This window comes from Somniosus microcephalus, chromosome 26, assembly GCF_052327205.1.
Source record: "Somniosus microcephalus isolate GS21.2 chromosome 26, FLI_Smic_1.0, whole genome shotgun sequence".
NCBI lineage: Eukaryota > Metazoa > Chordata > Chondrichthyes > Squaliformes > Somniosidae > Somniosus > Somniosus microcephalus.
Window position 1 is genome coordinate 11746301 of NC_141012.1, and position 15012 is coordinate 11761312.

Sequence of the window (15012 nt, forward strand, 5' to 3'; positions counted from 1 at the left end):
CAGGGCCTTCTGCTATCTTGGTTTGACTATTATTGTGCATCTGGATACAGGGCAGCTGCCTTAAGCAAAACCCTTTGCACTTAGTACATTCTCAGCAGACTGCTGCACAAGAGAGAGAGAGAGATGATAATGCCCATAGCAAGCTCGAGAGTGTAAGAGACTTCAACCTATCAATCTAATTGGTAGATGGCTCCATGGCAGCACCTTGCATTTGCAGTCGGGCTTTTAACACGGGAGAACGTCCCAAAGCGCTTCACAGAGGTGAAGCAGTGGTGGGAGTAGACTTAGAGGGTAACCAAAAGCAAAGTCAAAGAGGCTTTCGCTGAGACTTTTAATCCAGATTGGCACTTCAGTACAGTACCGAGGGAGTGCTGCACTGCCAGAGGCAAGATATGGCCATAAGAAATAGGAGCAGGGAGTGACTGAGCGTCCACAGCCCTCTGAGGCAGAGAATTCCAAAGATTCACAACCCTTTGAGTGAAGAAATGTCTCCTCATCTCGGTCCTAAATGGCTGGTCCTTTATTCTGAGACTGTGACCCCTGGTTCTAGATTCCCAGCCAGGTGTAACATCCTCCCAGCATCAACCCTGCCAAGCCCTGAGATTAAAAACTGAATCCCCATCTTTCCTCTCAAGTGGACTTAAAAGATCCCACAGCACTATTCAAAGAAGAGCAAGGGAGTTCGGGCCAACATTTATCCCTCAATCAATACCTAAAACTGATTACCTGGTCATTTATTTCATTGCTGTTTGTGGGACCTTGCTGTGCGCAAATTTTCTGCTGCGCTTCCTACATTTCACCAGCGACTACACTTCAAAACTACTTCATTGGCTGTAAAATGCTTTGGGATGTCCTGATGTCATGAGAAGCACTATATAAATGCAAGTTCTTTCTGTTCTTTTAAAGCAGGGAAGAGTGGTAGCAACGTGGCGGGATTTGGGGAGAGTTTTTTTCAGTGTGTAGGGCCAAGACAACCGAAGCAGTGCCTCCCAACAGTGGAGCGCAGAGAGGTGGGGGAGAGCGATGCAAAGGAGGTTAGACTGGAAAGAGCAGGGATCACGCCTCGCTCACAGGGACTGGAGGAGTGGTCGGGAGGGGTGAGGCTGTGGAGGGCTCTTGGATGTATGGATTTCAAATTAAACATTCCGGGAGACGGGAAGCCAATGGAGATCAACAAGGCCAAGGATGGGTAGTGGTGTAGCACTTGGTCCAAGATGATACATGGTCAGGAGGATTTTGGACGAGTTGTAGATTAGCTAGTATGGAAGCCCCCCCACCAAAAAAAAACACTTTTCCTGCTTTTGCACCCTTTCTGATGATACTTAATAACAGAGACTGACATGAATCAGTCATTCATGAAAGAAAGACTTATGAAATAATACTGAGTGGCCTGCGGGTGGTGCTGTCCAGGGAGAGTATAAATACTCGGGCATGGGCCCAGCTTGCGCAGGACATTCTTAACAGGAACGAGTGAAGGACACAACTAGACTTCCATGTTGTAAAACAGTTGATTAAAGCCTTTGTTTAACGCTTAGACCAAGTGCCTAGTAGTTTCCTTACGTCAGAGACCTCAAGCACCTATCAACTGAATGCAGCCCATGAACACCGTAAAAGAGGAGCTCGTTAATATGAAAATTATGGCCATTAGTCAGGGGTAGAGCGCACATAAACTGCCACGTAATTGCTATTAAAAAATGGCCACTGCCAATGATTTCAGCCACATTTCCTGGCAGCCATAATGTAGGCCCAATTATTCAGTAATTTATCGTTTGAATATTTCACATAAAATCTGTAGCTTGTGCTGTAAATAGAATAGCCTGAAGTTAGAAATCAAATAAGTGGTGCTGCAGTTATGCAATTTTTATGAAGAAATAAAAGATTTGTGCCTCGAGCCTAAGGGGGCTTTGTCACAGATTAATCTGCATACACAGGTTCTTATTTGAACCCTGCCATTCTAAACAGGTGCAGAGAATGTGGATTAACTTTCAACACAGATTAAATTGTGGTGATGTAGCCCCTGGTCGTCTTAAATATTAGAATTATTATCTTTATCGGTCCAATCATAATGCTTTCACATTAAGGATCTAATGCTGAAAAATGGAGGCTTAAGCTCTTGGCTGCCTATAACGTCTCTCTTCTCCCCGCAGTCCCCTCCCAGCCCCCTCCCCCAGCCAAAAACACTTGCTTAATACCTGTAAGCTTCTCAGACTTCAGTATCGAGCAAAACTGTGGTTGGTAGGATTTGGGTGGCCTAAATGGAAATGATGTTCACTGCTGTCTCATCATCTGTCATTTTCTTATTAATTATCAGACCACTTAAAGAGACAGTGGGCCCCTTCTCCCTCACCCCTCCCCAATCTTTCTTGAGCTGTCTGGTTCATACTTTGGAACATAATAACCTGAGAGTAAGAATAGGCCAAATCTGATTAAAATGCTCATCCCGTCTATAATTCATTTCTTGTACAAGTACCGGGGGGGAGGTGAGGACATTTTTTTTTTAACGCAGGGAGTTCTAATGATCTGGAATGCACTGCTTGAAAGGGGGAAAATTTACAGGGCTGTGGGGAAAGAGCAGGGGAGTGGGCCTAATTGGAGAGCTCTACCAGAGAGCCGGCACAGGCATGATGGGCCGAATGGCCTCCTTCTGTGTTGTATCATACTATGCAATGCTATGATTACACTGTCAGGTCTTTTATATAATAACTATGTATCTAGCATCATCAGCTCTATAAAGTTCTCACTAGGGGTCCTGGATTTATTCAAAAAATTGTGCAATTCTTAAAGGGGCATTCCCTCTTTGTTCCTTCACCGCAAAAGGAAATTCTTGCTTTCCATTGGAAACAAGTATCTATTTTAGTTTTTCAGCATTACTTCAGTAAAGATGAAGGCAGTTGTCCGATCAAGAGGAGACGAGAGCTGGAGCTGTGAGGCTGAATGGTGAGCTCACAGATGTCGACACCCCAAGTTAGCCCGAATGCAGTTCAGTCCTACTCACTAGGCCCAAAGGAAACACGGGGGGGAATTTTCCCAGCCCTGGGGAGGCAGGTTTGGAGGCGAGACTGCTGGGAAAATGGCAGAAACTGGGAGCGGGTACCGAACCTGATCCCAACCCGCCTCCGTGCCAACTTTCCGGGAGGCGGGTCCCCGACTCGCGCAGGGACCCGTCTCCTCCAGGCGGGAAGGGGATTAGAGCCAATTAACTGCCTGTTAACATTTAGTTAACAGGCAGTTTTGAGGCTTTTCCCCATTTTACGCCTGCAATTGCAGGCTTCTCGACATCTGTGAACCTCGCCAGGGTCAGCGAGGCGAGCAGTGGGTCTGCGGGGGTGAGAAGGGTCGAAATGTCAGCTGTAGAGGTGAGTGATGGGTGCAAGTGTGGAGAGGTATGTATGAGAGGTGAGTGTAAAGTGTTGGAAAAAGTTTCCTTACCTTTGCTTCTTTCTGCAGGCTTCAACCCTTGGGGATCTGGAGGTGCCTCATCTCAACGGCAGAGATGACAGAATGGCTGCCGCATTCTCAGATGCAGCAACCATCTGCTTTCTGCTAAGGGCTCACCTTAGAACAGAGACTGTCAGTGTTTGACAGCTTCTCAAAGCTGTCAAACGCTGACAAATCATCTGTCAAAAATTTTTCGACAGATGAAGCGTCATACGCTGACGTCATCTGTCACCGGCTTTCCCTTCATTGGCCGGTAAACCCACAGGGCGGGCTTAACAAGGCCAATCAAGGGAAAAAATCGTGAGTTGGTCAGACGTCGCTGGGGGTGGGACGGAAACCTGGAAACCAGAAGTCCCGCCTCCAGCACATCTCCATTGAGAAAATCCCACAGTGGCAGGTGAAGCCTGTTTACTCCCTCTGCAGATGTAGGATTCACATCAGTGTTAGTCACACCCATTCTATTCCCAACCCATTCATTTAACTGAAAGCCGATGATAGTCTGGAAGAGTAACAGATGCGTTCCAAGTGGGGAAGCCCAAGGAAAACTTGGGATAACTCATGCTGGGATTGATATACCTATCAATTCGTCCAATAAAAAGCGACGAGTTAGGAACGTAACTAAAGGTTTTTATTGACTAAATAACAGAGCCCACCCTCGTGGGTGATCGGGTCCAACAAGGAGGAATACCAGCCAGTCGACTACCTTTATACCTGGGCAGGTAGGTGGAGCCATGGGCGGAGTCGGAGGTGGTCAGCCCAGGTATAACAGCGCGACAAGAGGCGACCTCGTATAGTGATACAACAGTGAGAACAGTGATAACAATACAACAGTGATAACTATAGTGTAACGATAGTGAACGATAAAAGTGGTTTACCACATTCACCCCTTGTTTAGATTTGAGTCCGGCGGGGTGAAGTGTACTACCAGTTCTGGTATGTCAGTCTGTCCGGAGGCCTCGTAAGCCTCTCCGATCGTCGCAGCGGCGGTGCTGCGTTATCCGGTGTTAATGCTGGTGTCTGCGTGGTCGGCGAAGGCTCGTGGGGTTCCGGCATGCCGTCTACCTGGGCTGGAATTGGGGGGGTGGTGGGGGGGGGTAAAGGTGGTGTCTCCGGAGTGCCCGAGGGTGCGAGGTCTCGTAAGGAGACAGTGTCCTCCCGCCCGTCTGGGTAAGCCACGTAGGCGTACTGGGGGTTGGCGTGCAGGAGGTTCACCCTCTCGACCAGGGGGTCCGTTTTATGGGCCCTCACGTGCTTTCGCAGCAAGACGGGCCCCGGAGAGGTCAGCCAGGTTGGTAGAGTGGTTCCCGTAGTCGACTTCCTGGGGAAAACAAACATTCGTTCATGGGGGGTGGCGTTAACGGCAGTGCAAAGTAGTGACCGGATGGAGTGCAGCGCTGTCGGGAGGACTTCCTGCCAGCGGGAGGTTGGGAGGCCCTTAGACTTTAAGGCTAAGAGGACGGCCTTCCATACCGTCGCGTTCTCTCTTTCCACCTGGCCGTTCCCTTGGGGGTTGTAGCTGGTGGTCCTACTTGCTGCAATACCTCTCGCTAGTAGGAACTGACGGAGTTCCTCGCTCATGAAGGAGGAGCCCCGGTCACTATGTATATAGTTCGGGAACCCGAACAAGGCGAAGAGGTCGTTCAGGCACTTGATGACCGTGGTACTGGTCATGTCTGGGCAGGGGAAGGCAAAAGGGAAACGGGAGTACTCATCAACGATGTTGAGGAAGTACACATTGCGGTCAGATGACGGTAGAGGCCCCTTAAAGTCGATGCTCAGGCGCTCGAAGGGGCGGGTGGCCTTGATCAGGCTTGCTCTGTCCGGCCTATAGAAGTGCGGTTTGCACTCGGCGCAGGTCTGGCAGTTCCTGGTCATGGTCCTGACCTCCTCGATGGAGTAGGTCAGGTTGCGGGCCTTAATGAAATGGGAAAGTCTGGTGACCCCGGGGTGGCAGAGGTCGTTGTGGAGGGTCTGAAGTCTATCAATATGCGCGCTGGCGCATGTAATTCGTGAAAGAGCATCAGGGGGTTCGTTCAGCTTACCTGGCCGGTACAAGATATCATAATCGTAGGTGGATAGCTCGATTTTCCACCTCAAGATCTTGTCATTCTTGATTTTGCCCCTCAGCTTGTTACTAAACATGAAAGCAACCGAACGTTGGTCGGTGAGGAGGGTAAATCGTTTGCCTGCCAGGTAATGCCTCCAGCGCCGTACCGCCTCCACAATTGCCTGGGCTTCCTTCTCGACCGACGAGTGTCGGATCTCGGGGCCCTGTAGGGTCCTTGAGAAGAAGGCCACCGGCCTCCCCTCCTGGTTAAGGGTAGCGGCTAGGGCGAAGTCGGATGCATCGCTCTCCACTTGGAAGGGGATGGACTCATCCACTGCGTGCATTGTGGCCTTGGCTATGTCTCCCTTGATGAGGGAGAAGGCCGCGCACGCTTCCTCCGTGAGGGGGAAGGATGTGGACTTCATGAGTGGTCTGGCTTTGTCCGCATAATTGGGCACCCATTGGGCATAGTAGGCGAAGAGCCCCAGGGTTCTCTTAAGTGCCTTAGGGCAGTGGGGGAGGGGTAGCTCCATGAGGGGGCGCATTCTTTCGGGGTCGGGGCCGATGAGTCCGTTCTCTACTACACAGCCAAGGATGGCAAGGCGCGAGGTGTTAAACACACATTTCTCCTTATTGTTGGTGAGGTTCAGCCGTTGGGGCGTACGGAGGAATTTCTCCAGATTCACGTCATGGTCCTGCCGGTCGCGGCCGCAGATGGTGACGTTATCTAGATAGGGGAATGTGGCCTGCAGTCCGTTCTGGTCAACCATCCGGTCCATCTCCCTTTGGAAGACCGAGACCCCGTTGGTGACACCGAAGGGGACCCTAAGGAAGTGGTATAGGCGCCCATTCGCCTCGAAGGCGGTGTACTGGCGGTCCTCGGGGTGGATAGGGAGTTGGTGGTAGGCCGACTTAAGGTCGATGGTCGAGAATACGCGGTATTGTGCAATCTGATTGACCATGTCAGATATGCGGGGAAGGGGGTATGCGTCCAGCTGGGTGTATCTGTTTATGGTCTGGCTGTAGTCGATGACCAGGCGATTTTTATCGCCGGTCTTAACGACCACGACCTGGGCACGCCAGGGGCTGTTGCTCCCCTCGATAATGCCCTCTTTTAGGAGGCGCCGCACCTCAGAGCTAATGAAGGCTCTGTCCCCAGCGCTGTACCGCCTGCTCTTGGTAGCGACGGGTTTGCAGTCGGGGGTGAGGTTAGCGAACAGGGAAGGTGGCGGCACCTTGAGGGTGGATAGGCTGCAGGTGTTACGCGGTGGGCGGTTTAACATTCGCTGGTTGTCGACTGTGAGTGGGGGGAGGGGTCCACCATATGCTAGGGTTACACTTTGGAGGTGGGATTGGAAGTCCAGCCCTAGTAGGACGGCAGCGCAGAGCTGGGGGAGGACGAGGAGTTTAAAATTTTTATACTCCGTACCCTTAACCGACAAGGTCACAACGCAGTAGCCGCTAATGTCCGTGGCGTGGGACCTCGATGCCATCGAGATTCGGTTGCGCGTTGGCAGGACGGAGGGAGTAGTGGCTCACCGTGTCTGGGTGGATGAAGCTCTCCGTGCTTCCGCTGTCGAACAGGCAGGTCGTGGCGTGGCCGTTTACTTTGATGTCCATCATCGACTTGGACAGGTGGTGTGGGCGGGCTTGATCCAGAGTGACGGAGGCTAGTGTGTAGGTAAGCGAGTCGTTGTCGTCTGCGGGCGAGGCGGTCGTCGGGTCCGGGGGCCCGGTGGCAGTCGGGCGTGGTGGGTAAAATGGCGTCTCCCACGAGGTAGGACAAAATGGCGGAGAAGATGGCTGCCCCCATAACTCACATGAGGCACTATTGGGGTCGGTTGCCTTGATCAAAGATGGCCACCCCCATGACTCACGTGTGGGGATGCTGGCCTCAGTTGCCTTGAAAGAAGATGGCCGCCCCCACAGTTCGCATGAGGCACTGCTGGCCTCTGAAGATCCGCTTCTGCAGGCCTTAGAGAAGTGGCCTTTCTTCCTGCAGGTTGAGCAGGTAGAGTTCCTGGCTGGGCAGCGCGACCTCGGGTGCTTCTCCTGGCCGCAAAAGAAGCAGCCGGCGGCCCGATCGCGGGTGCCCGATGTCGGAGCCGGTATCGGGGGTGGCGGTCCCGGTCGGGTCCGGGACGCCGACGCTGAGGTAGGTCCCGGGGGCGGCGCTGCGAAGGGTATTGCGGTAGGGGTCAGGCCCGAGTCCCAGGGTCGCGAGCAGTACCTGGAAAACGTCTCCTGGTCCTGATGGGCCACCTCTAGGGAGAGAGCGAGGGCTTCAGCTTTGTCCAGGTCGAGGTCTTTAGCTTCAAGCAGTCTTTGCCGTGAGTAGTCGGACCGTAGGCCTTTCACAAAGGCATCGCGGATATTATCTTCCGTATTTTCAACAGCCGTCACCGCTTTAAAGTCACAGTTCCTGCCGAGTGCTCTTAGCGCCCGTAAAAATTCAGCTACAGACTCTCCTGGCTGTTGCGGGCGGGATCTTAGGAGGTGCCTGGTGTACATGTAATTTACCGGGCTCCGGTACTGCTGTTTCAGTAGGTTGATAGCGGCCTCGTATGTAGTCGTGTCCTGGATGAGTACGTATACTCTCGGGCTCGCTTGGGCGTTCAGAACTCTTAGTTTGGATCCCTGAGGGACGCCGGATTCTTCCAGGTAGGATTCGAAGCAGTCCAGCCAGTGTTTGAAGTTGAGGGCTGAGTTTGCTGCCTGTGGGTTTAGATCCAGGTACGGTGGTTTGAGGGCTTGCAGCCAAGCCGGCTGGTGTGGCTGGCGTAGCCCGGTGTCTGAAAGCTGCTGTGGCTGTGCTTCTGGGAGGGCTTCTGGCTGGCCAGTAGTAGACATCTTTAAAATTTAGTCAATAAAATTGATATACCTATCAATTCGTCCAATAAAAAGCGACGAGTTAGGAACGTAACTAAAGGTTTTTATTGACTAAATAACAGAGCCCACCCTCATGGGTGATCGGGTCCAACAAGGAGGAATACCAGCCAGTCGACTACCTTTATACCTGGGCAGGTAGGTGGAGCCATGGGCGGAGTCGGAGGTGGTCAGCCCAGGTATAACAGCGCGACAAGAGGCGACCTCGTATAGTGATACAACAGTGAGAACAGTGATAACAATACAACAGTGATAACTATAGTGTAACGATAGTGAACGATAAAAGTGGTTTACCACAGGGATCTTGTGCAAGAAAAGTAAAAGTGCCAATTGGCACAAGGGTTTCAGTTTCTGCATGGGGAAAAAAGTGCTGGACAAATGGGGGGTTTTTTGTTTGCAGGATGAACCAGACGAGGCCTGTGTCTGCTTCATGGTGGTGACATATCCTGACACAATTTATGCCATTGCACAACGTATTTATAAACGAGTCAACATTTTTTTGAAGCAAACAGTTTTTTCTAACAATGCTGTCCCTTTGCAAATAAGACAAATGCACTTGGAGTGTATGCTCCTTTTCCCAGACCCACATCATAATGTCTTACTCTGGAGACTGTAAGACCAGAGTAATATTACCGTGTTGGCAGGGCTGACAGTAAGAAGAGAATGATTTGTACCCAATTTGAAAGATGTCTAATGTCTTTGTCCTATTCGATGGGTCTGGAATGTTCTGAGCTCCTCCATCTGTCTGGAGGTTCCAGCTTTGCTGAAGACAGCAGTTCTAAAGAAGAGATGCGATGGTACGGTCAGGTATTCCGAGGATAAGCTGGCTGTATGTGTCTGAGGATGTCCAGCCATTAAAAACCAATAAACGTTTCTAAATATATATGACAGGAAAGAATTTAATGGAGATGGACTCCACTCTTTCTCAACAGATGAATTGTGTGTTTTATTATTAACTCATGAAGCAGCTGCCAAGGAATTTGTTTTGCTGGTTGAACTGAGTTTCTGTCTATTCAATATGATTAAGGCTATTCACTATCCTTATTTATTCAACTTGGTAAGAGTTACCCACTATATGGAGTTCCTGTTTATTGAACAGAATAGGGGTTCTTCACTGGGTAACTATACAGAGTTGCTGTTTATTCCACAGGGTAAGGGGTTTGGGTGTCCATGTACATGAATCACCAAAGGCCAGTGTGCAGGTACAAAAAGTGATCAAATAGCCTAATGGAATAAAAACTGAAAATGCTGGAAATACTCAGCAGGTCAGGCAGCATCTGTGGAGAGAATAAAACAGAGTTAACCTTTCAGGTCGAAGACCTTCATCCACAACCGGAAGAAGTTAGAGCTGTAACAGGTTTTAAGCAGGGAAAGAGGGGAGGGGAGGAAAGACCAGAAGGGAAGGTCTGTGATAGGGTGGAAGGCAGGAGAGATTAAATGACAAAAGGGATGATGGTGCGAGGCAAAAGGGGGGTGGTAATGGGACAAGTAAAGTAACAAAAGATGGGTCTAGAGGAGGTGTAAATGGGATTGGCAGAATGGAATGTTGGCTTTATCTTAAGGGGGCTGGAATACAATGGGGAAGAATTGATGCATGAGCAATGCAGAATCTTGGTCAGGCCCCAGCTAGAGTACTGCGTTCAGTTTTGGGCATTGCATATCAGGATGGATATATTGGCCTTGGAGGGGGTGCAGTGCAGAGTCACCAGAAGCATACCAGGGCTTAAAAGGTTAAATTATGAGGATAGGTTGAGTTTGGTTCCCTTGAGTTTAGAAGGTGATCTAATTGAGGTGTTTAACATGATAAAGGGATTTGATAGTGTAGATGCAGCAAAGCTATTTCCTCTATTGGGGAATTCAGAACAAGGGGACATGGCCTTAAAACTAGAGCTAGGCGATTCTGGAGTGAAATCGGGAAGCACACACTAACGCTGGTGGAAATCTGGAACTCTCCCACCCAAAAGGCTGTGGATGCTGGGGCAAGTGAAATTTTCAAGACTGAGATGGACGGATTTGCATTAGGTGAGGGTACCACGGGATATGGAGCAAAGGCGGGTAAGTGGAGTTGAGGTACAGATCAACCATGATCTTATTGAATGGTAAAGTAGGCCCGAGGGGGCTGAATGGCCTCCTCCTGTTCCTATGCAAGGATTACTCACAGAGTTCCTGTTCATTCAGCAGATTAATGAGTTTTTAACAAGGACAATCGGTGTTCTGTAATATATTTAATACTGCTATGTTTTTCCTTGCCCTCTGTAATAATACATTCTGTTTGCCCTTGTCTGTATTTGTGATAATACGTTGGCCTAGAAATTGGGTTTTGGCTTAGCCAGGGCTTTAGCGCCGGAAGTTAGTGCCGGCGCTAAGTCCCCCTGCGCGCGCCAAAAATTCAGCAGGGCCGCGCCCAAACGGCTGCCGGCGCTACTGAAGGGTCTTTGCGGCGGTAAATCGGCGCTAACTGCCGTTTCGCGCCGCAATTCCGGCGCTGCGGCACCCGATGCGGTGCGGCAGGCTCGGGAAGTGCAGGCCTCCTCCTTCCGTTAAGGAGGAGCTGCCTGCACCCGGCCGCGGCCCGCGCAAATCTGTCTAAAAATGAGCCCGGCACCTCGGACAAGTGCCGGGCTTGCATCTGTTCCGGGGGGTGGGGGGGAGAAGTCCGGGGAGGGAGCTGCGGGCAGGCAGCCGGCGGGAAAGCAGCCGGCCGCCGCGGGGCCTTTAATGCGCCGGCGCAAACTCATGCAAGACTCTGTTGCCAGAGTCTTAGTTGCGGCTGCCACGGGCGAGGCGGCCGCAACTGAATTTCGGCGCTAGGGCCCGTCGGCATGGCAACCGGGACGCTGCGCACACCGATGACGTCATCGGTGCCGGCGCAGCGCTACCGGTGCAACGCCGATTTAGGGCCCCAGGGAATTTTTAAACTGGCCATAACTCTGGCGCTAGTCCCTCTAGCGCCTCAAAAGCGGCGCTAAGGCAACTGAATTTCTAGGCCGTTGTGTTTTAGGCTGATAGATAGCCACTGCAGGAAACTCTTTGGTATCCAGCACCGACGGGACCGGGATGGTGCCGGTTGATTAAAAATCCCGGATGACGGAGAGGGTTATCTACCGAGGCTATTTTTAACAAACAAAAATTAAAAAATCAACAAATGTGCAGTATACAGTAATTGGGTACTCCCGGCAGCGCGGGAGAGTCAGACTCCTGTTATTGAGGTGTTCGGACTTCCGACAGCGCCAAGAGGCCGAGTAGTGGCAGTTTGGAGAACTACCCCCACTGACTAACTCGGCCACCGCGGGAGACTCGGACTCGGCAACATTGCCGGTTATTGAGGTGTTGTTTTCGGAGTGAGAATTTTGCCAGTTAATAGAGAATTCCGGATATTTAGGTGCCGTTTAAACGAGTTTCCTGTATATCTTCTTTCAAATTTTTAAAATCGAGCCTATTTCTTTCTAAATTTTTACATAACGAAATGCCTGCTTCGGCCTCTGTCAAAACAAGTAGTAATCAATACGAACTTTGGCAAATATGCTTTTCAATTTGTTTTGGGCGTTAGATGAAACACTTATGAAAAAGGCAGACTTTTGTGGCACCGTGTTCTAGGAATTAATAAGCAGCTTGACTAAATGTTATTAAAGCTGCTTTTCTTTATTTCACACTATGTCTGCCCTTTGCTTCAGTTCCAGGACCTCCTGCGGGAATCAAAGCCGTCCCCTCCTCTGCCAGCAGCGTGGTGGTGTCCTGGCTCCCCCCTACCAAACCAAATGGAATCATCCGCAAATACACCATCTTCTGTTCGAGTCCCGGGTCAGGACAGCCAGTAAGTAGCAACTCCCCCCCTCCACCCCATTGACATTAAATAATCAGCAATGTGCTCCTGAGGACACTAAGGGGGAAAAATTCAGTTGTTTGCGCCTCCCGTTAGCGCCTTAAGAGGGCGCCAATTGGGGCGCAAAGCAACTAGCGCCTGGGCGCGGCGATGTTTGTGCCGCTCGCGAAATTAGCTAGACATTTTGCGGCGGCGCTAAACACTACCGCCACGATCTCCTGCGCCGGCAGATTGCGACGTCAGTTGAGTGCGCAACGCCCCGTTAGCGCCCCGGACCGGATATTGAGTGGCGCCCCCTGCCTTACCGCCTGCCGCTAGCAACGACAGGTTGAGGGGAGCGTTTTGCAGTCAGAAAGGGACTGGGGGAGCGCTATTTAAAGGCGACTGCTTCCTGCCTTTTTTTGTCGGTGACATTTTTGCACCACGCAGTCTGCGAGAGACGTCTGGAGAGATTCAACGCTGTGTGAAGGAGTTTTGAGTACTGAGCAGCACTTTGCAGGTTTATTTTGATTTGCCCTTCCTTGCTTCGCCAGCGCTCTGAGGTAGCGCCTCACTCCTAGGTGTTTGCGCCTTCAGACAGGTGTGAAGCGCCTCCAGGGGCGATAAAAGCCAAGTTTACTATCAGAGGCGATAATTAGCGCCAGGCGCTAAACTCTGCGCACGGCCGATAACGGCGCCCCAAACGGGGCGATACTGAATTTTTCCCCCTAATAATCCTTCAACCTTCCAGTCAAACTTCGTCCTGACACACTCTGTTATTGCAGATCAAATGTTTATTGGGAAACGTTTAATTCTAGAACTTTAGTCAGTCCTTCCAAGACTCAGTCCCTTACTGTCTCTCACAAGTCCAGCCCTTATCTATGAAAGTTCCTCCTTCTACAACTATTGCGATTCTCTGCTTCACTATCGCCTCTCGTCTTAAATGGAGCGCATACCTTTTCACCTACATTACAAGAGTGACTACAATTCCAAAGTATTTCATTGGCTGTAAAGCGCTTTGGGACATCCTGAGGTCGTGAAAGGCGCTATGTAAATGCAAGTCTTTCTTTCTTGCTGTTTTCAATCTTGATGGTGTCCTGCACTATGGGTCTTCCCTGTTCACCTAATCTTCTCCAGTGAGTCACTAACCTTACAACACGCCATTTCTTACTGGGACCACTGGTGCAATGTCCTTGTCCATTTTACTTTGTCCATGAAGAAAATGTACAGAAAGTCTGCCAAGCAAATCCTAGGAAAATCGGAAATACGCAACAAAAAATAATCCACAGTAAAACCTCAGAGGGAATTAGAGTAAATTTGAAATTGGATGGTTAAATTGTTAAGCACCTCCTTATTATGCTGTAGTATATTATTGTGCCAATAATGATGTGGTAATTATCAGTGAGTGGTCTTTGTAATGCAAATATTTTGCTTTCCCCAGGAATGCTTCAGTAGGATAGTACGGCTGTATGCTCATTTATAACTGATTAATCGATGCTGTTTCAACAACCTACACTCTCCTCTGGGAACAGTGACTGTTGTTTCCAAATCTGGGTTGCGGTGCTGCAGGCAGAGTGTGGTGATGTTGAACGGGGCACCGTTACTTGGCAAAGTGTCTTGCCATAGATGTTTGCAGGTTGCCCAGCTGTGGTGTGCGGGTGGACTGAGGCTTAATGGGGACGCGGAGACCTCGACTGTGACGTCCGTTCACCTTCCACCACGTTCGCCTGGCAGCAGATAGATTTCCACCCATTTGGGGGCAAGCAGTGGGGAATCTAGCCAATAACGCCTGATTCTGTTCGCATTTTACCCAAGGGAGCAATATGGCGGGTTTCCAGTTCCGTGAACCATTTGGAAAATTGAAATCAAAACAGAAAATGCTGGAGATACTCAGCAGGTCAGGGCAGCATCTGTAGCGAGAGAAACAGAGCCAACGTTTCAGATCGATGACCCTTCGTCAGACCTGGCAAAAGCTGGAGATGGAACAGGTTCTTAAGCAAGTGCAGGGGTAGAGAAAGGGGGGAGGGGAGGAAAGAACAAAAGGGAAGGTCTGTGATAGGATGGAAGGCAGGAGAGAGGGTGCAAGGCCAAAAGAGATGGTAATGGGACAAGTTAAGAAACAAAAGATGGCTCGAGGAAAATTGAACCTCCTCCCCAGTGTGTGGAGTTACTGAGTACAGCGTAACCTGTTAACGTTAGGAGCGTACGGTCTTCAGTGTCACAAGTGTGCCATATCCTTGCAAGTGTGAAAGCAACTAAATGCCCTATTCCCGTGGTGTTTCCCAATGCATGTACCACCATTGGTGGCCGTGCCTTCAGCTGAATCGGCCCTAAGCTCTGGAATTCACCTCTCTACCTCTCTCCTCCTTTAAGACGCTCCTTAAAACCTACCTCTTTGGCCAAGCATTTGGTCACATGTCTTAGAACATAAGAAATAGAAGCAGAAGTAGGTCATTTGGCCCCTCGAGCCTGCTCCGCCATTCAATAAGATCATGGCTGATCTGATCTTGACCTTAACTCCACTTCCCTTGCCCGCTCCCCATAACCCTTGACTCCCTTATCGTTCAAATATAGGTCTATCTCCACCTTAAATATATTCAATGACCCAGCCTCCACAGCTCTCTGGGGAAGAGAATTCCAAAGATTCACGACCCTCTGAGAGAAGAAACTCCTCCTCATTTCCGATTTAAATGGGTGCCCCCTTATTCTGAAATTATGCCCCCTAGTTCTAGATTCCCCCACGAGGGGAAACATCCTCCCTGCATCTACCCTGTCGAGCCCCTTCAGAATCTTATATGTTTCAATAAGATCACCTCTCATTCTTCTAAACTCCAACGAG

The 15012-nt window shown here is 50.2% G+C and overlaps 1 protein-coding gene across 2 annotated transcripts in view; it reads left to right on the forward strand.

Annotated features, from left to right (window-relative positions):
• dscaml1 (Down syndrome cell adhesion molecule like 1) overlaps positions 1 to 15012 on the forward strand; it is a 703857-nt gene that overhangs the window by 578389 nt on the left and 110456 nt on the right. For both annotated transcript variants that reach the window (XM_085967838.1, XM_085967839.1), the window contains one exon: positions 12046 to 12185. In XM_085967838.1, coding sequence (XP_085823964.1) covers positions 12046 to 12185 — 140 coding nt within the window. The remainder of the gene's footprint in view (positions 1 to 12045; positions 12186 to 15012) is intronic.